General features: G+C 41.8%; 3 protein-coding genes across 4 annotated transcripts in view; 1 reads left to right on the top strand and 2 right to left on the bottom strand.

The window, feature by feature from the left end:
- Nucleotides 1-718: 718 nt before the first annotated feature.
- nelfcd (negative elongation factor complex member C/D) lies at nucleotides 719-12,082 on the top strand. Of its 2 annotated transcripts, XM_061786240.1 has the most exons (16): nucleotides 719-963; nucleotides 1,913-2,299; nucleotides 3,418-3,530; nucleotides 3,645-3,754; nucleotides 3,842-3,951; nucleotides 5,633-5,740; nucleotides 5,827-5,979; nucleotides 6,623-6,753; nucleotides 6,948-7,113; nucleotides 7,609-7,743; nucleotides 7,839-7,978; nucleotides 8,163-8,277; nucleotides 8,358-8,453; nucleotides 8,529-8,669; nucleotides 10,672-10,801; nucleotides 10,899-12,082. In XM_061786240.1, exons 2-16 carry the CDS (start codon nucleotides 2,285-2,287, stop codon nucleotides 10,931-10,933), a joined length of 1,698 nt encoding a protein of 565 aa, XP_061642224.1. In that variant the 5' UTR covers nucleotides 719-963; nucleotides 1,913-2,284; the 3' UTR covers nucleotides 10,934-12,082. The 2 variants fall into 2 exon arrangements, with proteins under 2 accessions (XP_061642224.1, XP_061642223.1); XM_061786239.1 differs by lacking the exon at nucleotides 1,913-2,299 and having other exon boundaries at nucleotides 720-963.
- ctsz (cathepsin Z) lies at nucleotides 11,208-15,882 on the bottom strand. The gene is made up of 6 exons (XM_061786242.1): nucleotides 15,432-15,882; nucleotides 13,942-14,105; nucleotides 13,186-13,365; nucleotides 12,958-13,108; nucleotides 11,767-11,929; nucleotides 11,208-11,684 (listed from the first exon to the last, which is right to left on the bottom strand). The coding sequence occupies exons 1-6, from the start codon at nucleotides 15,545-15,547 to the stop codon at nucleotides 11,562-11,564; spliced, it is 897 nt and encodes a 298-aa protein (XP_061642226.1). The 5' UTR covers nucleotides 15,548-15,882; the 3' UTR covers nucleotides 11,208-11,561.
- A 314-nt stretch (nucleotides 15,883-16,196) lies between these two features.
- The window catches only part of npepl1 (aminopeptidase like 1), a 9,337-nt gene continuing 1,850 nt past the window's right edge, over nucleotides 16,197-23,683 (bottom strand). The window contains exons 2-12 of the mRNA XM_061786241.1: nucleotides 22,297-22,482; nucleotides 22,009-22,179; nucleotides 21,456-21,545; nucleotides 21,301-21,382; nucleotides 18,980-19,122; nucleotides 18,738-18,815; nucleotides 18,525-18,625; nucleotides 17,865-17,988; nucleotides 17,589-17,765; nucleotides 16,659-16,769; nucleotides 16,197-16,520 (exon numbers count right to left, since the gene is read on the bottom strand). Coding sequence (XP_061642225.1) covers nucleotides 16,362-16,520; nucleotides 16,659-16,769; nucleotides 17,589-17,765; nucleotides 17,865-17,988; nucleotides 18,525-18,625; nucleotides 18,738-18,815; nucleotides 18,980-19,122; nucleotides 21,301-21,382; nucleotides 21,456-21,545; nucleotides 22,009-22,179; nucleotides 22,297-22,482 — 1,422 coding nt within the window. The 3' untranslated portion in view covers nucleotides 16,197-16,361. The remainder of the gene's footprint in view (nucleotides 16,521-16,658; nucleotides 16,770-17,588; nucleotides 17,766-17,864; nucleotides 17,989-18,524; nucleotides 18,626-18,737; nucleotides 18,816-18,979; nucleotides 19,123-21,300; nucleotides 21,383-21,455; nucleotides 21,546-22,008; nucleotides 22,180-22,296; nucleotides 22,483-23,683) is intronic.

Genomic DNA, 23,683 nt, shown 5'->3' with positions numbered 1-23,683 from the left:
GTTATCTGGCGCAATTGCCCCGCCACAACTTGATGTAATATATTCCAGCCACCGGAGGCTTTAAGTAGATATATGTTTGTGGTTCAAACACATAGTTATGTGTAGGCATAAAGAAATGTGCTACACGAAGTAGCATTCATTTTTCAGCTTGTAGTAGTAGTATTTGATCGACAGTGTTGCACGGACATGGTTTCAGCAAATTCAGTTGACACACCCACAGTATTCGAGAGCAGTGAGGATGGCTTGATTTTTCACGATTTTTAAGTCATTTTATGTACTTGACAATTTTTTTTTTCATCATTCAAATTTGACAGGATTGTTAACAACACTGGTGTATCAGATTTAGAAGACGTCGCTTTACAGGGACTTTAAATTATCTTCCACTCAATGGCAGAAATGCAATTAATCTGTGTCCACCCTTTGCTTTTCTTACAACAGAATAATAGGATATGCAGGTCCAGATTCCACTCTGAGTAAATAGATTTGTGAGGAAATTGAGACGACATTATCATTATATGTATTTTCAGTTTTTTTATTTTTGGTAACATAAAACACTTGTCAATGACCTTGTGGCTATTCTAAACAGTGTTATATGCAGAATTCCCTCGAAACTTGGATATCATATCCCAAGGGGTGACCCATAAGAAAGAAAGTAAATATAAATGACGCCCATGCAATTTGATGTGCGCATTTCGCTTTAATAAAACCCCAGTGAGCTAGGTTGTGCCTGACAGGATTAACTCGGGGAATAGTAGTGCGGCCCAATGTGTATTAGGGTTAACCGCCTCGCCATTTTCCTCCATTTATCCACCTGGCTAGCTTCTTCAAACGTCTTCGTGTTTCGGGTCGTCGGGGAGGATACAAACAACGGTTTACTATATTGAATTCTATCCCGTTCCCGTCGACATGGACGAGGAATATTATAGCGGCGCGGGGGACTGGGAAGGCCCGGACGCAAACACGGTAAGAACTTGTTGCTGTTTGGCCACTTATTGTTAGCATGTTAGCATGACAGTTGAATGGGAGCAATGCTCTTGGGATTGAACACTCTCTTCATACAAGTCGGCCAATATCATTGTTTAGGTCCGGTTAGTTTCTGCCATTTTTATTTTTAAGGAATCCACATGTAAGTTAATTGGCTGCTACGTGCTAATAGATTGATGTATTTACATACATTCAATCAAATAGCTATATTTACAGACTCGAGCTGACTAACATAAGTCATTTCAAAACCTTGTCACGCCATTAATAAAACCTAAAACCTGTACAACTCTTCGAGGGAGGGGGGGGGGGGGGGGGGGAGTAAAAAATAATTATAATCTGGTTGCACAAGTTTGCACCCCCTCTTAAAACTATGGATGTCTTTGTGTTGAGATTCAGAATCAAAATTAACAGAATCACCAAAAAGGTTTACAATTGGTTTTATCAGACCATAACAAATTTTACCCACATCCATTTGGGATGGATGTGCCGAGACATATGAAGAAGACTGGAGATTGTTTGTTGTCTCAATCAGTACTTGCCAGAAATGTCTTCTCATTTTTTCTTCGATTTTGGAGGGGCGTCCAGGTCTTGATCATGTCACTGTTGTTCTGTATTTTTTTTCGACTTGATAATGGCTGTCTTCACTGTGTTCTATGCCATGGTATAGTTAATTCCTTGGAAATTCTTTTGAACGCTTCTCGAATGGATACATTTGAACAGTGTAACTCGCTGACACTGTGGAAGCGCTCTGCGGACCATAGCTTGTTCTATAAGTTCTGACATTTGAAATGTCAAAAAAAATCACAGCGAACCTCTCCTGGACCACCAACACCTCACTACTGGCCAAGAAAGCTCACCAGCGTCTCTACTTCCTGTGCAAGCTGAGAAGAGCCAGACCCCTAACCCCCATCATGTGCTCGTTCTACAGAGGGCCCATAGAGCGCATCTTGACCAACTGCATCACTGTGTGGTACGGAGCCTGCACCGCATCATGCCGCAAGACTCCCCATCGCATAGTGAGGGCAGCTGAGAAGATCATCGGAACCTCTCTTCCCTCCCTATGGGACATTTACAGCACCCGCCTCACCCGCAAAGCCCTCCGCATAGCGGGGGATGCCACCCATCCGTCACACAGCCTCTTCAGTCTGCTGCCATCAGGGAGGAGACTGCGGAGTCTGCGGGCCAGGACTAGCTGACTCAAAGACTCTTTTATTCATCAGGCTGTCAGGAAGCTGAACTCGCTGCCTGCTCTGCCACCTCTACCTCTTCTGTCCTCTGCCTACCTGACTTCTGGACTCTGATGCCCCACAAACATGTAGATGCACACACACACACAATACACGCGCACACATTCACACCAGACTCAGGGTCGCACTAACCACTTTAGCAGCATTGGGGTTTTATCATCTAATTTATAAATGTCTTATTTGCGTTGGTTCTCTGACCTTGACTATGTTGCACACGTCACCTGACCTTTGATATTTACACTTTCAATTAATACTTTTTATACTGTATAAATACATGCAAATCAGTCGCGTTTAGGACAAAATTTGCCGTTTTGAACTCAAAATACGCCATTTACGTGACTCTTATCGATTAGGGTTAGGGGGTCGCCGTCACTGACGTCATGGACTGTTTTGTCAATGGAATGCAGCTAGATCCATTCCACACATCCACCATCCACACAGATGTAATTTCTGAATATTAGGGTTATGGTTAGGTTCCGACTGTGCGTTCGGGACTCGCTTTGTTGGACAAGTCACAGGAGTTGACGAGACCAGAAAAAGCACTGTGCTTTTATTCCGTAACAATGATATAAATGTCGCTCGCTACTTTTATTCATCAATTATTGGTTATTTATCAGCTATTTCGTGCGTGAGACTACGACTTCGACTTCCGCATTGGCCACTGTTTGCGTCAATCCAATTTAACTCACACAACATATTCCATTGGGCTTCCTGGGCATAGGTATTAACACTAGATAAGCCAGCCCAGCTGATTGTCTTGCCTACGTGGCGGCCATGTTGGGAAGGTCATCGTTACCATGAAGGCAATGTTTTTTTGCTCACTTTTTCATGCCTTTGGTGTTTGCATGTCTGTGTATATACTGTAGTTTATTTAGCTTTTATATTGTTATTATTTGTACTCTTTTGTAGCACCGTGGGCCCTTGAGTACCGAATTTCAATCCTCTGTATGTGTTACGCATATTGCTGAATTGACAATAAAAGTACCTTGGGGAAAAAGAAAAAAAAAAACATACAAGAACAGCTGAACTGATGACTCCATTTAATGAGTTTGACTGTAATTGGTTAATTCTGAGCACAGCCACATCCCCAGTCACAAGAGGGTGTGCAAACTTGTGCAACCACATTATCGCAGTTGCACTTCGCAGAAACATAAACCATAAAGACAGTCTTGCCTTTTTCTTGCAGGAGGATGCATATGTCGACGTTGAAAATTTGGGGAAAATCCAAGAGGATTGTCTGAAGAAATTTTCCAGCAGGGATTACATCATGGAGCCTGCCATCTTTAACACCCTCAAAATGTACACACCCGTCTGTTTTGCGCCAGTTTCAGCCAGCTGTCATGCAAGCCATGGCAGATTTTTTTACAATGATAGGACAAGGACGATAAAGCTAAACTCTTATTTATGTTCCAGGTATTTCCAGGCGGGTGGTTCTCCAGAACATGTCATCCAGCTTCTGTCGGAAAACTACTCTGCCGTAGCTCAGACTGTTAACTTGCTGGCTGAGTGGCTCATCCAGATGGGTCGGTAGCTCCCACCCTGTCTTTGCTCCTCGGCGCTGTGCATGCAGTGGGCCTTTTCATTAGCTGGAATTGTCATGTGCTTTACAGGTGTCGAACCAGCACAAGTACAAGAGCGAGTTGAAAATCACCTGAAGAGTCTGCTGATAAAACACTTCGACCCCCAGAAAGCAGATTCCATTTTCACCGTAGAGGGAGAGGTGTGACTAATATGATAATAATACAGTAAAGTTCCTAAAATAATGGCAGAAAGTCTTCTTTATTCGGAAAACGCAAGAAAGATTAGTCAAGTACTGACTATATTATTACAAATTTTATTGCAGGGGTGGAATTGCATGATTTGTTCAACTAAGAATGTAGGTGATTTTAACAGAGGCTGCATGCATCATGAGATGATATAGGCAAAAAAAGTCAAACGAATTACTGCGGCCATTAGTTTAAGAAGGTGACAATAATACAGTTGGGTTGAAGTGAAAACATCCCTGTCTGAATGCTATTGTTTTTGTGATGAGACCACCATAAATTTGTTTATTAATTTTGCAATGTAGCGTGTGACGTAGGGCAGCATAGTGTCCAAGTGGTTAGTATTATGGTCTACCTCACAGTCAAGATGTCCTGGGTTCAAATCTTGACTCAGGCCTTCCTGTCTTATGTACTCCTTGTGCTTTTTGTTGGTTACATAAAATTTATTTTATCTTTTTAAATTCATTTGTCATTAAATTAGTTCATTTATTGTATATAAGATAAGAAAGATTGGTTAAAAAAATACACGTAACCTTTTTTACATTTTCAAATAAAGAATTGGTTAGTGATTGCTAATTCAATTAAAATCCTTAAAATGTTAATTTAAACCACATTATTATTAATGTTATATTATCGATGAAAATAATTTGCTGCGGGGAAATTTCATCCATCCGTTTAATCACAGAGTCCAGTCACAAAACACTGAGCTCACCAGAAGAAAAAACACTGAATGATGTCATTAAATCAAAAAGTGCTTAGCGAACAAAAATTGTAAAAAGCAATCCTGATTGACAAAGCCAATGGTGGTGGCCCACTGAAATGCACTTCTTGCAGAATGATAAAGACATAAACAGCCTCATAAAACTCATGTGAGTTGCACAATTTACATGTTGCCCTTCAAACTGCAGATAAAAGTGCATGCATTCTTAACTACTCATTTAACCCATTACAGTCTCGTCTTTATACAGTCGTAATAACGGTAAAGACATGCAATGGTTCTGACACTTTTACAAATTCATACATATTCATATCTCAAATAACACCATTTATTTTGCTGTCTACTATTGTGTGAATGCAAAATGGCTGCCTCATCCTGGCACTTCAGCTCACATATCCCTCTGGTGTATTGCAACAACAGTGATTCTCTCTCCAGTGCCATTAACGGTAAAGACAGCTTGGGTGTCAGAGAGGAAGGACCGTTTGTTAAAGAAGCAAACAAAGGAACTCTGAAAACATTTGTTAGTTTTCATGGAAAGGGCACATTAAGCAATGGGAGATAAATAAATACGGTGTATATATATATATATATATATCCAAAAATGTAATTGGCATCTTCAGAAAACGTTGCAAATCATGAAACTTCATTTCCGACACCTAACGGTAAACACATTTTGCATTAAAAGTTTGAAAAATATTACCTGAGATTTTTTATTTTTTTTTCCTTCGAAACAATTATGACCTTTTGATGGATAATAACTTCCAATAATTGAAACAGTCAGTTAAAATAATAGATCTCAAAAGGAAATTCAGTGGGCCATGTCTTTACTGTTATTGATCCAATAATATGTAATATATATTTCTTGTGTCACGTGTTGAGTCAGATTGAAGAGTGTGTTTTGATTGAGAATGTGTTTCCAGACTCCTGCTTGGCTGGAGCAGATGATCGCTCACACAACTTGGCGAGACCTCTTCTACAAGCTGGCCGAGGCTCATCCCGACTGTTTGATGCTCAATTTCACTGTGAAGGTATGCTCGCAGAATTTTTTTTTCAATGCCTGTTTTTATTATTTATTCATTTATTTTCCCAGCTGTAAAACAAAGGTGTTTTGTAGCTGATTTCAGACGCAGGTTACCAGGGGGAGATCACCAGTGTGTCGACAGCATGCCAGCAGCTGGAGGTTTTCTCTCGAGTGTTGAGGACATCTTTAGCCACGCTGCTGGATGGAGGAGAGGAGAACTTGGAGAAGAACCTGCCAGAATTTGCTGTGAGGCCCATTTTGAGAAATCCATAGTCCAAGGTTTTTAAACCTTTAGTGTGGCATCAATAAGCTTGTGCAAGATCGTTATATTTATTACCATCCACAGTCACATGTATTATTGTCCTGTATTGATGATGGGAGTTTTGGACTTTCCTCAACACATTCCAGAGGGATTCTGCTCTCGTCTGACCACATGACCTTTTCCATTCTCCATATATGCCAACATTTACTCTTCAAAGCGATTTGACGCTTTTCCCCACTGATTAGCTTTATTGATATATTTTCTCATAGTGCTGCAGTTTTTTAGTCCAGTGCTTTTTTTCCCTTTTGTTTTGTGCACATTTGGGCATGAAAGGTCAGTTTGTTAATTCTGCTTTAGATTTCTTGCTATTTATTAAGTGATGCTCAATCATTTATACCCAACTGAGATATTATGGTACCTGGTTTGAGCACTTCTTAAACCATATAGTTTCACCAATCTCCTCCTGAGACCTTTTTGTTCAGTTAAATTATACGTGGGTTTGAATATTTTTTTGGGATCATGTTTACAAAACGCCCAATGTTTTGTAGTTTAAGTTCTTCCTTTTCCAATTCAGTCCTCGTACTCCCACCACACCTCCCTTATTTTTGGTCACATCTCTCTACTTAGAAAATGGTGTGTCACGGTGAGCACACTTACCTCTTCGCTCAGGCTATGATGTCAATCCTGGCCCAGGAGGAGCAGGGTGGCTCCGCTGTGCGCCGGATTGGTCAGGAAGTGCAGAAGTCGGCACACAAGAGGTACTGGGAAAAAATAAAATCAACTCTCTGGCTGTCCACACCCGTAAGGTGCTAAGTGTTCAATTCTAGCCTGACAGTTGTCATTGAAAACGTTACATGAATATTATCTTAGATGCAGCTCTTGTGTTTGATCCCATTGATTGCATACATGTTCCTAGTGAAGCAGTGCTCATTCTATGGTTTTGCCGTGCCAGGGGCCACGATGCCAGTCAGATAACGCTGGCGCTGGGTACAGCGGCAGCCTACCCCCGTGCCTGTCAGGCGCTGGGTGCCATGTTGTCCAAGGGAGCCCTGAATCCGGCCGATATCACAGTGCTGTTTAAGATGTTCAGCAGCATGGATCCGCCTCCTGTGGAGCTGGTGAGGAAACCCCCGCCCCTCATATTCGTTACCCCCCCGCCCCGCACTTGAATTAAAAATAACTATTTCTCTTAACAGTTTCAAATATATATTTGCACAATAATAGTCAATTAAAATATTTGTTTTACCTGGTTAATGTTATTTTTGCTACTGAACTGCAGTGTACCGCGTCAGAAAATATAGGCTGTAGACGTCACCTTCATTTTTACACACGATTGTAAGCAGTCATCTGTGAGGCGTGACGATGTTTGTTTTTTTAATTTTGATATTGTTCATGTAACAGTAAAAAAAAAAATGTAAACGTGTCTTGGATTTATCCATGGTTTGTTCGAATTTAAATGAAATACTCATTTATTTCCAAAGTCACAGAGAGGCCGAGCAGAAGGATGAAAAAGCCACATGGGTCTCTGGAACTGTGTTGCAGACCCCTGGCATGGTGTAAATGAGGCTATCGATAGGAAGTGCTCATCAATATTTATATTTGTCCTTCCTCAGATCAGAGTGCCTGCTTTTCTGGACCTCTTCATGCAGTCGCTGTTCAAGCCCGGCTCTAAGATTAACCAAGACCACAAGCACAAATACATCCACATCCTGGCCTACGCTGCCAGCGTGGTTGAGACATGGAAAAAGGTTTAACCCTATCAAGTTTGTGCTAAAAACCCACAGACAAACAGCTAGGGTTGCAGTCACTAAGGGCTGAGCTGATCTTTCTGTTCTGATCATAGAACAAGCGAGTCAACATAAATAAGGATGAACTAAAATCATCCTCCAAGGCCATCGAGACGGTGCACAACCTTTGCTGCAACGAGAACAAAGGCGCCACAGAGTTGGTGGCTGAGCTTGGCACTCTGTACCAGTGCATACGGTGAGTGGAAGCATGCTAAATTAAGCCTAATACAGTCAAAACACATTTTAGCCCAACAGCTGCTGGCAGAAGCCGAGCAGTGCACTCCATTTAACCTCAATTGCTTCCAGATGGGACTAATGAACAATCAGTTGAACACAATCAGTTGATGGATTCGGGTGTCCTTGTGTAAATGTGCGCTCAGGTTCCCAGTGGTGGCCATGGGAGTTTTGAAGTGGGTTGACTGGACCGTGTCCGAGCCGCGCTACTTTCAGCTACAGACCGATCACACTCCGGTCCACTTGGCTCTGCTGGATGAGGTACCGAGATAGTCAGTCACGTACGAGTTGAGCTCTTTTTCTACAATGGCATCTAAATGTTGTGTTTCTTTCCCCGACAGATCTGCACGTGTCACCAGCTGCTGCATCCTCAGGTCCTTCAATTACTCATCAAGCTCTTTGAGACGGAACACTCGCAGCTCGACGTCATGGAGCAGGTGTGTGTGTGTCTGTTGGTTGTTTCCAAAGTTATGACAAGTTTTAACCACGGACACCTTTTTCTTTCCTCCCAGTTGGAGCTCAAGAAGACCCTCCTGGACCGGATGGTGCATCTGCTGAGTCGTGGTTACGTCCTGCCCGTGGTTGGCTACATTCGCAAGTGTCTGGAGAAGCTCAACACTGACATCTCCCTCATTCGCTATTTTGTCACAGAGGTAAAGACTTGAACAAAGACAAGTACGTTTGCCTCACACTTCTGAGGTTCGTGGCTTGAAAGTGGGTCCAGCCATGCATGTTCTCCGTGCTTGTGTGGTTTTCTCTGGATACTGCAGCTTCCTCACACATGTCATAGGGGTAAATGTAAAATGAATCTACAGTAATTTGCTATACGGGTGTAAATTAATTTGAGCACAAATGTATGCATATTAGGGTTATTGCACGTCAGCGTACTCAATTGTATAATGTGATTCACCACAGCTTTAAAGTGCTGTGAAAGCTGGAATTGGGCCTTGGTTTGGTGGCATATGAATATACAGTGGAACATCCCTAAAACAGGCCCCGATATAACGAATATTGGATAAAACGGAATGTCAGGTGTGTCCGAAAACGGTTTCCATTTGTCACTTACACTGCAGTTGACAAAGTCTGTTAGTTCCAGAATTGGCTGCCATTGTTTACTGGCGCTGTGGCAAAATTCAGGCTGAGAATGGGACTGACGTATTTCCGGGTCACAGATATACAAAAAAAATACAGATCCAATTCCAAAAGGCGTGGCGGCCATGTTAAATGTGGGGAATTGACATGGTGGCCATGTGATGATGGTTATACAGTCCCCTCCAAAAGTATTGCAGCGGCAAGGTCAAGTCCTTTGTTTTTGTTGTATACTGAAGACATTTGGGTTTCAGATCAAAAGATGAATATGAGACAAAAATTCTGAATTCCCGCTTTTATTTCATGCTATTTACATCTAGATGTGTTAAACAACTTAGGACAGAGCACCTTTTTGTTTGAAGCCACCCACTTTTCAAGTGAGCAAAAATATTGGAACAGATGTTAAATTAACTGAAAGTGAAGAACATTTAATATTTGATGGCATATACCTTACTTGCAATAACTGCATCAAGCCTGCGAGCCATTGACTTCACCAGACTGTTGCATTCTTCATTTGAAATGCTTTTCCAGGCCTTTACTGCAGCCAGTGGTTTATTTCTTTTTCAGGACATTCCAAAATGTTGTATTGCTATGCCCAATGTTGGTGCAATCGCTCTGATCGCTTTTCCCTCTTGTGTCAGCTTCAAAAGGGTTTGCTTTTCTCCCATAGACAGTTATTTGGTCCTCATATTTGCTTAACAGCAAATGCAGTTTTCACAGGTGAAACCCAAAGCCAAAAACAAGCACTATCTAATGATTAAGCAATCAATCGAAAAGGGAACACCCGAGCAACTAGAAACACACATCAGTCATATGTTCCAATACTTTTGCTCACTTGAAAAGGGGGTGGGTTCAAACAAAAGGTGCTCTGTACTAAGTTGTTTAACACAGCTAGATGTAAATACCATTAAATAAAAGCTGGAATTTTGAATGTCTGTCTCATATTCATCCTTTAATCTGAAACCCAACTGTCTTCAGTATACAACAAAAAAACAAAGGAATTTACATTGCCGTTACAATACTTTTGGAGGGGACTGTATCTATTGTCTATCTATAGAACGCTTCAAAGAGAGAGCGCAGCATGGCTGTGGTGTTAACTCTGAGGAATACAAAACAAGTCACTGGAGTCTGGAACATGCTATTTTTGGTAGTGTAACTTTTTTTTTGTCAAGCCGTTCACCTTTGGCAACAGATTTGGAACTAGGAACTACACTAATTCCTCGCGGCTCATGAAAGCGACTCGCCTATGATGAGTACTGTACGTCAACAATGGTACCATGACCAAGCACAGCGTCGTGGTAAGTTTGGATAAAATGTGAAACTTTCAAACATTTTCAAGCTTGTTTTACATTTATTTACAATAACGTTGGACTGTACTGGGTGTTTAGGCCGTGGGGAAAAAAACTACAAAACAATAATTTTGTACTGTACAGTAATATGCCCCCCCACGCCCCCCGAAAAGTCGGCTATATCAGACGCCCCTACCCCTATTAGTCCATTATATTGAGGTTCCACTGTATACAGTATGTGAATAAAGCTGACCCGATTGTGCCTGTTCTCATGAAGGTCCTGGATGTGATTGCACCTCCGTACACGTCCGACTTCGTTCAGCTCTTCTTACCCATCCTGGAGAATGACAGCATCGCAGGAACAATCCGCACAGAAGGAGAACATGACCCCGTCGCGGAGTTCATTGGTATGTTTTTCTTCTGGTGCTCAACTGTTAGCGTAGACCGAAATACTTTTCATCATCTTGATTTTGAAAATTAACTAGCTCTGTATTTACGTTCCAGCTCATTGCAAGTCAAATTTCATCATGATTAATTGAGGACATTATGCACCATAAAGATCTGATGAAGAACACCTCTTGGACTAGCCAGTCTGATGATGCAACTTGGGACTTTTCTGGTCATTGAGGTCAACTTCTTGATCTGATCAGATGACATGGCTGCAAGAGATGTGGATTCTTGTAAATTTCATTTTCTACAGTATAGCTTTCTCTCTCATCACAGTGAGTAAGTGAGAAGGTCACATAGCATCACTTTGAAGACTGATGCATATTCAGCATATTCATATTGTGAGAAAAGACTTGAATCACAAGGTTTGTAGTGTAAGGCACACTTTAATCAGCTGTGTAGGACTCGCAAAGCAGCAGAACGTGACAGTGGTTCAACATGCATTTCTAAATGTTTTTTTTATTTTAAGACGCAAAGCAGCATTTTGATTTGTATAAGTCAGCCAGTATTTTCTATTAAGTGTGGGAATTTTGCTTTGTCACATCTCATCCTGATAATTTAACATTTTACCATTTAAGACTGTTCAACAGTCTCTGAAAATCAAACAGTGCCATTCATTTGGCACTCAAATTTAAAATACATTTTACACAGAAAAATAATTGAACATTCCCTTTTCAGTTATGATTAAAATGTATCCACAGAGTCCTGATATGTCTAGACTCAGTAGTCTTTAGGGACTATAGGGTCTCCATAGGCACAGTCTGTCTCCAGTGCGAGGTTGTAGGAACTGCCACTTCCTCCCTTGTAAGCGCTGGTGACGATCCTGAGCCAGCCCTTCTCACCCTGACAACGGCAACATTTTTCAACACCAAACCATCACATGCTCAAATAATATTACGTTGTACTTGTTCGGACAAGCGCTTACCCATGGCTCTCCCCAGGAGTTCCTTACAATCCAGTGCTCCACGCCGTTCTCAACTCCCCATCCCGCCACTGACACAATGTGGTTCACAATGGGGTTCTCAATGTACTCGGAGAAGAGACCACCATTGTAAGTGTCCAGTTTGTCTGTCGCCATGATCCCACAGCTAAAAGCCACAATTATCACAGATTACTTGCAAATAATACAATGATGCTGTTCTGGCATGAGGACATGCTCATACAGGTGTGTTTCAAGCCATTGGAATATTGTAGAAAAAAATATTTCAGTACAGTAGCTCAATTAAAAAAGTGAAATTCAACATACACAGAGAGGAAATATGAATTTTTTTTGTATAATTTTGAATAGGGCTACATGATATTGGTGGAAAAAAATGACATTGCAATTTTATTTTCTTTTTAAACCTGTGATATATATTGCTGTGACTGGTCCCACTGCTGGTCACTTTTAATATTACAGTTGGTTCACTGTATATTACAGTACACCAACATTCCAGCAGAACCTGCGCTGTGACTATTGTACACACATACAAATCCAATTTCCATATTTAGTAATTTTTTTAGCTTTTTTTCCCTAAAGCTTTTCTTAAGGTATCCCTAGTTGCTTTTTGAAGAATGGTCACTCAAAGGGTCAGAAAAGTTCCAAAACATCATGACCAAATCACTAAGTTGGAAACAGCCTTGTTACTGAAAGCAGTGCCTGTAAGCAACAATGTTTTGAACTACTGTTTGGGGACCCACATTACCCTTTCGGGCTGTGCCTGGATGCAGGCCCGGCCACCAGGCGCTCGCCTTCGAGCCCCACCTCCAGGCCTGGCTCCAGAGGGGGGCGCCGGTGACCCGCATCCGGGCAAGGGAAACCTAGATCCATTAATAGTTTTCATAATAGGGTTTTTTTAGCCGTGCTTTGTCTGGCCCATCACTTAGTACCTGTTTGCCGTGGGTGACCCTACCAGGGGCGTGAAGCCCCAGACAACTTAGCTCCTAGGATTATTGGGACACACAAACCCATCCACCACGATAAGGTGACGGCTTCCAGGAGGGGTGCCAGAATAGTGGGGATTTTATTTTGAAAAATATATGACAATACGGGGTGCCAATGTTTTTTAGCATGACTGCATACAACCAATTGTTCCATGCATCAAGTGGTTCTGAGCTTTTGTCTTTTTGAAAAAACCTGATGGGTCCTCTCGCGTAGATCTCTGCCATCATCTTCTCCCTCCCGCTGACCATGCCGTAATCGCCCACCTTCCACAAGGTATAGTTGTTCACGACATTGCATACGCCAAATGTGGTGCAGGTGCCGCACTCGTTGAATGGTTTACATGCTACAGAGGAAAGATGGCACAATATGAGACAGGTGTGCCGGGAGCACTCGGTCGTTGTCGCTCCGAAGGACCCCCACTCTGGTCTTTGGCCTGGTAGTTATTGCACGTCTCGTCCGGGATGCCGTGGGTGTTGGCATACTCCCACACTCCACCGTGATCCCCGCCGTGGCAAGTCCCGGATCCTCCGCAGTCGACCACATGCTGCACGGAGAGGTAGGCGGATGGCCACGCCCCTTGCCGCTTAATATTGATGCGATCTGGACATCAAATAAAAATTATAGTATTTTAGATTACACCACTAAACAAAAATGTCACAAAAAGAATGACTCAAAAGTAAGTCATCTCATGACCAAGCTTGTAATTCAATTGACTCTATATCAGTGGTTCTCAAACTTTTTACATCAAGTAACACCTCCAAAAGTACTTAGCGCTTCCAACTAGCACCAGAATGACCAACATTAAAATACAGTAGCAGAGTAGGCTCAAGTGTTCATTAAAAATGAGGCAGTTTTTATTTCACATTTCACAAAAAAAACACATTTAATATCTTTGTTGTCTGAGGTGTCACAAAAATAAAAAATAGCATCAAAGTCACTGTTCTGCTTGAGACAATTCCCACAAAAAGCTAATTTTCTTTTGGCGTCTTTTGGCGAAACCAACCCCTGTTCTATTGCTGATTACGAAAGAACGGAAAACGCTAGAAACAGTATCTTGTCTAGTGAGACAATCTACTGTTTATTTTGGTGGGTAGCATAAGAAAGATACAGTAATTAAAATATGTCTGTAACACAAACACCTGAAGAAGTACAAGGAGAGAGGACATTAGGTCGAACCTGCTATTGCGCTGGTACTGCCGTGAGCCCAACATGAGCCGCAGTACTGAGGAATGTGCTGATTGCGGGTGGTGCTGACATAGTTGATACCGCCAACGTTCCTCCAGTCCCACGACTTAGGCAGATCAGAAATGTTAAGATATTCGTGAGGACGAGGCGAGGTCCTGGAAAGACACACAAACACAACACACCCGCTAAAAGTTGGGGTAGGAAACCTACAGTACGAGGGCCATATCCGGTCTGTGAGCGCATTTCATTCGACCTGTCGTGCAGTTCTAAAAACTGAAAAAAACTCAGCGTAACTGTGACAATAAAAAGAGCATAAACATTTAACCCCCAACTGCTCATAAGATACAGTATGTTCACAAAGTCTCAAAAAAATATTACAAAAGCAATTTATGATCTACAGTTAATCAGATTTGTTGGTTCTAAACGTTTTAATCACATTGTATTTGTGCATTTCAGGTACCATATTGATAAAATAGGTTTAGTAAAATAAACCCCTGAAAATGGCTACTCCTCACTCCTCAAGAGTAGACGCAATATACAGGCATTTGTCGTGGTTTCCATCCATCCCCGTCCTCACTAGGGTCGCGGACATGCTGGAGCCTATCCCAGCTACCTTCGGGCGAGAGTCGCAGGGCACATACAAACAAACAACCATTCGCACTCACATTCACACCTACGGCCAATTTAGAGTCTTCAATTAACCTACCACGCATTATTTTGGGGTGTGGGAGAAAACCGGAGTACCCGGAGGAAACCCACGCAAACTCCACACAGGCGAGGCCGGATTTGAACCCGGTCCTCAGAACGGTGAGGCAGATGTGCCAAGCAGCCGTCACCGTGCCGCCTATCGTGGTTTCTTGAAACAAAATCAATATGTAGACTCGGCGAAATTACAGGATTAGGAATGGAAAACAATCGTCACCTCCGTCAACTTGGGAACCGCACAAGAAATTTATGGAGACGGTGTGGAATAAAGGAAAGAGTGGACGAACAAATTTAACAAACAAACAAACAAAAAACTTCAATATCTACTCCTCTTTTGTAGTATTTTTTTTTATTCAGTAATTTTATTTTGTATTAAATCTAGCCCTCAGCAGACTCGATAGGAAAACGGTTCTCAGTACTGTGCTATTAAAAAAAAAAAAAAATCACAAACATCCTCTGTGCTCCAGTACTGTACATGAAAAAAATAGTACACGTAAGTAGTAGTTCCTCTTTTACAAGCAGTTCTTCAGAATTATGAAACACATGAGCTAATGTCGAATCTTGGGAGATATTTACTTATTGAAGTTAAAACAACTTTTGTATGACCATAATGAATAAACCAAGTTAATCATAATATATATGTAATACACTGTATAAGCATTTGATGTAGTTGTGTGCTGTAGTCATTCGAGTAAAACTCGTGACTTCCGAGTGCAGGCTGTTAAGACATGCCGATAACTAGGTAACGTAAATATTCAAAGTAACCACCAGTTTACCTCAAACCGAAGCCGTCGTTCCTCGGCGCGGGGACATAACAGGGCTCCTTGTTGTTGAAAGACAGTCCGTCGGAAACAGCATACAAGAGCACGGAAAATAAAACAGCTGACGCCATTTGTACAACTGGCTTCACATGTAACTTTATTTACTGATTTACGTCGACATCACCTGACACAAAAATTGACTCGCTGCATCGTCGGGACTTCTTGACCGCTCAAATAAGGACATGACGATTTCCACAGCGCCACCTAGTGGCTTGGAGAACCTCCCCAACACGCAGGGGTTCTTCAGAGGGGGCCAAAGAACACACACACTGACACTGTACTCAAGTACAACTAATTTACTGACTTAGCTAGATGGTCACTAAAAAAGCCTTCAAGTAAAAAAAGTACTGACTCGAAAATGTACCTGTAATTTTAGTTAAAGAAGAAACCCACAATCGTCACATTTCCCCCCCCCCCCCCCCCCCCCGAAGTCACTCAACAGTTTGAAGTTAGTTTAACAAAAGCACATCAAACCTCTTTTTAAATTTTGTGTACTGCCATCACTCCCTGTGAACCAACAGTCACCTGCTTGATTCCCTCAATCATCACTGGGATATATTATCATCAGATTCCTTCATATTTTGGTGTCTTTAACAACAACAAAAAAATGAATTGAGCACTCATTTGCTAATTTGATCTAATGTTACATAGGGTTATTTCATTTACTGTGCCGTACCAATTTTCTAACAGAGGTGATAGAGAGATCACAACCGACGTAGCCGCATTTTAATTATTTTATTCTGTGTTGTCAAACGTAATCAAACAAAGGGCAGTTACAGATTAAAACGAATTAACCCAAAGTGAAATGAGCACTTGCTTCGACAGTTTTAGGTGTGTGATCGTGGCGGCAGAGTGATCCAGAACTTGCGAGAGCACAACCATGCCCTACACCAGTCTTCTCCTTTTGCAGTCCTGCTCCATCTGCTCTTCTAACACGTTGGAAGCAGCACCCAGAGGTGACACGAGGTTCAGCATGGAGTCATCAGAAGCCTGACCGAACAGGGCCATCAGGAAAGCGACGCCGAATCCTGTGGCTCGCTCCCCCTGCCAAGGCAAGTAGTACAAGGCTCTCACTGTCTGCTTTCACTAGATTACAACTCAGTTTTTAAAAACATGCACGCACAGACAGACATTGTCCAATCAGAGCACTGACTCACACCATTGAGAGCTGTAGGTACTCACAGCGTGAACAGGAAAGGCAATGTCAACATGAACCCACACACCGGGCCAATCAAAGCCTAAGTGCGAGACGATGAAGAGGCCAGCGCACGAGCTCTGCGCGTTCTCTCGGTCCTGACAAAAATGCAACAAGCATTAAAAGTATTCCAGCAGCACACCAACATACAGTGAGGCAAAAAAGTATTTAGTCAGCCACCAATTGTGCAAGTTCTCCCACTTAAAAAGATGAGAGACCTATAATTTTCATCATAGGTATACCTCACCTATGAGACGAAATGAGGAAAAAAAACTGAAAAAAAAATCCAGAAAAGCACATTGTCTGAATTTTAAAGAATTTATTAGCAAATTATGGTGGAAAGTAGGTATTTTAACCGCTGTCTGCGGGATAAAGGCTTGAGCAAAACAGCAGCTAGATGTTTTTTTTTTTAAACAGGCCCGGACACCCCCTGTTGCTTTCTGCGAGCAGTCTTTGTTGTTAATGGCAAAACATGTGATTGCCAATTAATCGACTTCAAGCTCTTTGCGGAGTGGTTAAGTCTGCACGTTGATTAATTGATTCAACCTCTATTTCCACACATCTAATTATCACATTGCACAGAGGTGCAATGTCCCGCTTCATAGGTTAGCCTGAAAGGCACAGGCGAAAAGATTCCAGCTCTACTGTTGTTGACAAGTCTGTAACAGTTGAGGTTGTATAAAATTTGTTTTAAAGGGAATTTTACACTTGTGATAGTTAAGACTGTTAAAATGGTATTTATTTAACACATTGCTTATATGGATACTAAAGGTATTGTGATTGTGACAGTTAGTCCCTGGATCAGATTGATTCAATTTCAATGATTTCCGATGAGAATAGCTGATTCTACAGTAAATGGCAACAAACAAATTTCAAAGGTTTTTTTAGGATTTAGTTGCAGTCTGAGTCTGACTCACAGCCACTGAATTCTTCATGTCCGCCAGAGCAGAAGCGAATTCAGTGAAGTGCAGCTCCGGGCAGTAAACCAGAGGGTGGGCAAGGTCGCCACTGCTGCGCCCAGCACGCACGCATGCCGTCTCCCACTGCTCGCTGTTGGTCATCACGGCTGCGTGGTGCTTCCCAGTGGAAATCCCCTAGAAAACCGAAAGACAAGCTGGTCAATGTTGACTTTGCTGGGTCCCGGTGAACCTTATATCTAAAAATAAAAAAAATAAAAAAACAGTTAAACGTACCTGTGCACCAGTCAGCGTGGCCATATCCAGAATAATATCAGCGGACAAGTCTTTGCTGGCGTACACAACTCCATCAGCCAGTACCAACCTTCCCTCTGCATCAGTATTGTTGATCTCCACAGTTCTTAAAAAGTCATTAAGAACACAGCTTCGTTTGCATTCAGGGTTAGTAAACTGAACTGACTGTAAATGGTTGAAATCAGGGTTTTCCAAACTTTTCAGTCAGGATCCCAATTTTTTTCTGGTATGCCATTGTATTGCTAATCAAACAAGGCACACACATTTCTTGGCAAAAGCTTCATTGACCCATGTTTGCTGTAATAATGTCCTTTGTGTTATCTTTCCTTGGTTTATGTACAGTATTTGCTGATCTTATGGCAATATGATATACTTTAGTAAGTTTGGGCTCTGCGTGCAAGATGGTATATGAGTGGTAGGCACACGTGCCTCACAGATCTGAGGTTCTGGGTTTGAATCTCTGCTCAGGCCCTCCTGTTTGGAGTTTGCATGTTCTCTGAGTGCTTCCACACACATTCCAGGAACATACATGTTAGGTTTCTTGTCTCTAAATTGTCCATAGCAGTGACTGCTTGCTGGTCTACATGTACCCTGTCATTGGGTGAAATAAATTTTTCATTTGAGTCTTGAGCTAAAACTCACTTTCCAGAGTAGAGTGTGTGGATATCATCAGGCCGTGTGGCAGTGGGTCCCACGGCGTTCTCTGCCAGGCAAAACACGGCGTGGAGGTTATCCTTGAAGCCCTGGGACACAGACGAAAGCGGGGGATTGTCATGGAGGTCCCACAACCTCTCAAGAGTCTGAGAAGCAAGGGAGACTAAGCAGACAGTTGGACACCTGTCACTGATAGCTCACCTGTTTGACAGTAGCTTGAAACGCTCCCAAGATGGCGGCAGCTCCACCACAGTCTCTCTTCATGCCTGGCATTGTGGTCTAGAGCAAATCAAGAAAAAAACAAAGGGAAAAAAACAAAGTTATGTTCAGCAAATTCTTCAGTTGAAGAGCTTTGCTCACGTTAACAACATTTAGTAATTTGCCTTTGTAAATATGTGCATACGGAAAAGCTATTATGGAGTTAACTTTTTTTTTTAAAGTACCTTTCCCTTGATACTGAGTCCTCCGGTGTCATACACGATGCCTTTTCCCACCCAGGCAATGGTCTGAGTGGCGCCATCTGGTGTGTGGCTCAAGACTGCTAATGCAGGGGGATTCTCAGCTGCCTTGCCAACACCATAAATACCTGAAAGGACAGTTATGCATCAGTCTATAATACTGTACACTGTGGTCTCACATAATACAATTGTTTATGGATGGGAGTTAGAGGTTTTAGGGTTGTTTTTATTTTATTACAAGGTTTCAAAACATTTCATTCAAATGGTCAAATTAAGGTTAGAGTCAATTCTGACCTGAGATAGTTTGCTTTATAACCAAAAGGAAGCACTCAAATAAGAGATGACTACAGTCACTTTGGATATCTCAGAGGGTAGGCTGATCCACTCTTCTGCACTTTGCAAAAATGAAATACTAAACTCTACTAAAACCAAATCACAACAATATTCTATTTTGCCTTCGATTAATTGGGTCTTTGTGTTCAACTGTGACAAAGACAAGCGTGAGAGGCACACACAAAAGTGATGAGGAATTTATCAGACATGCAAACCACAAAGGCATGAAAAAGGTGACCGAAAAAATAAAATAAAAATAAACGTTGTGGGAGGAGGGGGGGTCTGGGGGATCTCCTGGGGGATTTTTTTCATTTTAACATAATTTAAGCAATTGGAAGACTCTGAAGAGTACAATAAGGCAAAATCAACACATTTTCTTCACACAGAAAAACATTTATTTACACCGCTCAAGTACATGTTAATGTACAAATTTAAGATTAAAATTAAATTTGCCTAATTTTTTTTCTTTTTTGTTTTGGCCTCCAACTTGAGCCAGGCCCATCTCCACCTGCACCTGATGCCTGCTTCAAGCTGTGCCAAACGAATAGCATCCTCCTCTTTAAGCACTCTCATGCTGGAAAAGAATTGACTAAAATAATTGTCTGGTTCACTTCATTTTTCACTATTACCAACTTCAAAAGCTAATCCCACATGCATCCTCCAATATTAAATACAGTATTTTTCTGTTTTTATTGGCCATTTCTGATTTTGAAGTTAGTTTATTCTGTGTTGAGACATAATCCCTAGCATCGCTCCGTCGCTTAATACATTTAACATTAACATCCGTAAACTAATTAGATAATTGTAGGCGCGTTTCCTAATTAATACAAGATGTACTAGCGGATCAGCTCTTGTCGCCGATGTTACGTGTGCTTCGCGGTTCCGCTGGGACCGCAACCAGGGCGACGACCCGCAGCACTTCAATGCAAAAATACAAAAGACCAGTGCAACAAATACAACACTGGCTGATCTGATGAGCAAAAATGTTGCTTAAACCTAAGAGTAGCAGTGGAGGATGTCCGTTCCCGAGTTGGGTAGATTAGCCAAATATTGTACTCAAGAGTACTGTTACTTGACAATAATGTGACTCAAGTAAAAGTAAAAAGTAGTACTCCCAAAAAATACTTAAGTGTAAAAAGTACACAGTGAAATAATTACTCAAGTACTGAGAAACTAGCACAAACAATAATCCAGCCATCCATTAATTAAAAAAACCAAAAAAACATTTGCAATTTACTGCACGGTGTTTTCTCAAGTTATAAGTGAGCTGAAATATCCACATTTGGGCAGACAGTGCCCGACAAATACTACATGTAAGTTGTTGTTTTTGTTCGCCTAAATGTAAACAAGAGTAGCGCGCCGTTGCCTTCATGGTAACGATGACCTTCCCAAAATGGTGGCCATGTAGGCACGACAATCAGCCGGGCTGGCTTATCCAGTGTTAATACCTATGCCCGGAAAGCCCAAAAGAAGACGTTTCGTGAGGTCATGTGACTTTCTTTTGTCGTTTGATTAGTGAACTAGACTTAAACGTTACTAGCGCTTAAATTAGATTGTCGCAAACAGAGCCCAATGCGGAAGTCAAAGTCGTAGTCTCGCACACGAAATAGTTGATAAATATGCAATAATTGATAAATAAAAGTAGCAAGCGACATTTAGATCATTGTAACGGAGTAAAAGTACCATTACCACTAGCTGCCAACGTTCAAGGAGTACGGAACAGCCTATGATGACAGCGACGGTGACCCCCGCCCCCACCACCCAGGAAAAACTTATCAGATCTACACGATTCACGTAAATGGCCTATTTTGAGTTCAAAACACCAAATATCGCCGAAAGGCGACTGATTAGCATGTATGATTTATTTGGACATTTTTCAAAATACAACTAAAATGAAGAAACAATTATTTTCTATGTAGCCCAGTGCCAAATGATCCCCATGGACCAGTGACCATGATAATTAGACACATTACCTCCAAAGCCTTTTTCCTTGAGCTCCTCTCCACGAATGATCACAGGAGTTATTCCGAGTTCACTTCCCACTGCTTTGATTTCCTGAAACATATAACGGTCCCTTAAGTGTCCTGACAGATTGACAACACATACTGTAGTTGTTGGTTTTCCTCACATCCAAGAAGTGGTCTGTGTTCATCTCGTTACACGGCGTGTCCACAATGCGAGCTGCCAGTCGCACTCCGTCTGCAGCATTGGAGAGACACTGAAAAAAGGGAAGATGGTTCACTGCAGGACTTCAATGGTATAAAATGACAAATGGCCTTGACTCTAATAGAGGCTGTGTCTCAATGAATCGCCGGATGCCGATTTGGTTCCTCACAATTTACCTTTGTCTAGCCAGCCATATGTTCTTGAAATTTTGCTCTATTTTCTCTAGTCCTGATATTTACTTCTTTTTTTTTTCCTTATGAGATTTTCTGATGTCTTGTGTGGCATGGCTTGAACTTGTTTTCTAATTCTGGTTCAGTTCACAATTGTGCTACTCTGACGGTTCCCAAAACACTGTTTACAAATAGAATATAAAGATCTCCTTGATTAAAAAATAAATAAATAAATACAAAAAACACCTTAACCCTAATAGACGGCTGGTGGTCAAAATTAATTTTCCACACCAACTATCTGAGAAAGCAGGACAAGTGAGAAGACGAGCACATTGCAGGTAGTACCTCAAGCTCAGCTACATCCAGATGGTTGCAGTCTTGGCCGACAATCACAAACTCCACAGCGACGTGCTTCTTCTCGGCCCTGCGCGAGGATGCGGAGCGACGAGAGAAGATGGGGAACGCTCTGGAAATTGCACAGGATGACGCAAACACGTCTGAACGATGACACACCATCTACAGAAGAAGCACACGTCAGACATCTCCATCCACTGCACGAAACATATTTGCGTCCCAAATAGGAAATGTCAAGTTTGAAGAGGGTGAGGAGGCGGTTGCGGCGCAGGTACTGACCACGATGCAGCGGTTGTTCCCTCCAGGCAGACAGGAGCGGACCAGACGGGAGATGAAGTGGGCAGAAGAGGGGCTGTTGTGCCTGCTGACCCGCGAAGGAATGGCAGCCACAGCTGCATAGTTAAGGTACAGAGGACAGCTGTCTGTGGGCTTGGGGCTCAAAGTATTCAGTGCAGCCTGCCAGATCTGAAAGAACACTAGTGCTGATCACAACTTCATTTCAGATGATAGAAGTTATTTTCACATCACAAGCTTTCAAGATAAGAACGCAACTACTACTGGAATTGCAGCCATAGAGATCAACATTGGTTGGTGTCTTCACTCTTTATAGCCACTGTAACTTATATTTAACCAATCTACACTTGCATAAAAATGTGACAGCAAGAATGCATAAGGTTTCAGTTTAATCATAACACTATGAATAACCATGTTTCTACTGTCCCTTGCAAAAGTATGATCTTGTTTTGATGCCTCACAACTTGAAACTGAAATGGATTTATTTTAGGTTTTGTATCATTTAAGCTACAGAACATGCCTACAATCGATTCATTTTGAATTCAGAACAAATTCTGAATTGACTTTACAGGGTCTTCAAATGTTGCTTTAGCATGCTTGGTGTCATTGTCCCACTGAAAAGTGAAGCTACTTCCTAGACTCAAATCACTTACAGACTTTGCTCAAGAATATCCCTGTATTTAGTAGACTTTACACCGATCTGATCGGCTTGATCCGTATCGGCTGATAATTAGCATTTTAAGTTGATCGGCTGATCGGCTTTAATGTCATAATTCACCGATCTGATCAATGAGGTCATTGATCGCCACTGCAAAAGACATTTACTCCGCATCGCAATCGTGTACAGTATATTTTAATCCAAAACCTAGTTTATTTTTAGTCTTGTCACGTGTCTTTTTAATGAGTACTGCAAATATCTGACCATGAATAAAGTTATTTTTTCAAAAAAACATGGCGGCAGTGTGGGACAGACAACACGGCTTAGACAGACAACGTAATGCCTGAATCAGACTACAAGACAAATTTGGTCTTTCACAATTGCACTATGTTAGACTACTGCAATAAAATATTGTATACCACCGCATCACATCTTTTACGATCACTGGGCTTTATCTTAACTCAAATGCAACCGGACACACTCGTTACCTTGGCAACGACAACAACAATGGATCGCGTTGTGTCTATTATAAAAACACAATGGGGAAAAACGTGTGCTGGTGGTCACCGGTGCTCGGGAGAGGACTTTGATTCAAGGATTGATTGAGGTATGTTCACGTACTTTTAATACAATACAGCTTGCAACCAGGCAACAAAACATTATGTAGCCTAGCAAGCTAGTGCTAACACTAACAGTTGTACGTAAACATGCCAG

This window comes from Phyllopteryx taeniolatus, chromosome 9, assembly GCF_024500385.1.
Source record: "Phyllopteryx taeniolatus isolate TA_2022b chromosome 9, UOR_Ptae_1.2, whole genome shotgun sequence".
Lineage (NCBI taxonomy): Eukaryota > Metazoa > Chordata > Actinopteri > Syngnathiformes > Syngnathidae > Phyllopteryx > Phyllopteryx taeniolatus.
The sequence above is the reverse complement of the archived record's forward strand: the minus strand, read 5'-3'. Positions and strand labels throughout refer to the sequence as shown.

Excerpts from the sequence above, each read along its gene's own strand:
- nelfcd (XM_061786239.1), top strand. The coding sequence starts at position 907 with ATGGACGAGGAATATTATAGCGGCGCGGGGGACTGGGAAGGCCCGGAC. Across the intron at positions 6,754-6,947 it reads CAGAAGTCGGCACACAAGAG|GGGCCACGATGCCAGTCAGA; the intron begins GTACTGGGAAAA and ends TTGCCGTGCCAG. Across the intron at positions 7,114-7,608 it reads ATCCGCCTCCTGTGGAGCTG|ATCAGAGTGCCTGCTTTTCT; the intron begins GTGAGGAAACCC and ends GTCCTTCCTCAG.
- ctsz (XM_061786242.1), bottom strand. The coding sequence starts at position 15,547 with ATGGCGTCAGCTGTTTTATTTTCCGTGCTCTTGTATGCTGTTTCCGAC. Across the intron at positions 14,106-15,431 it reads AACGACGGCTTCGGTTTGAG|GACCTCGCCTCGTCCTCACG; the intron begins GTAAACTGGTGG and ends GTGTCTTTCCAG. Across the intron at positions 13,109-13,185 it reads CTACCAGGCCAAAGACCAGA|CATGTAAACCATTCAACGAG; the intron begins GTGGGGGTCCTT and ends TTTCCTCTGTAG.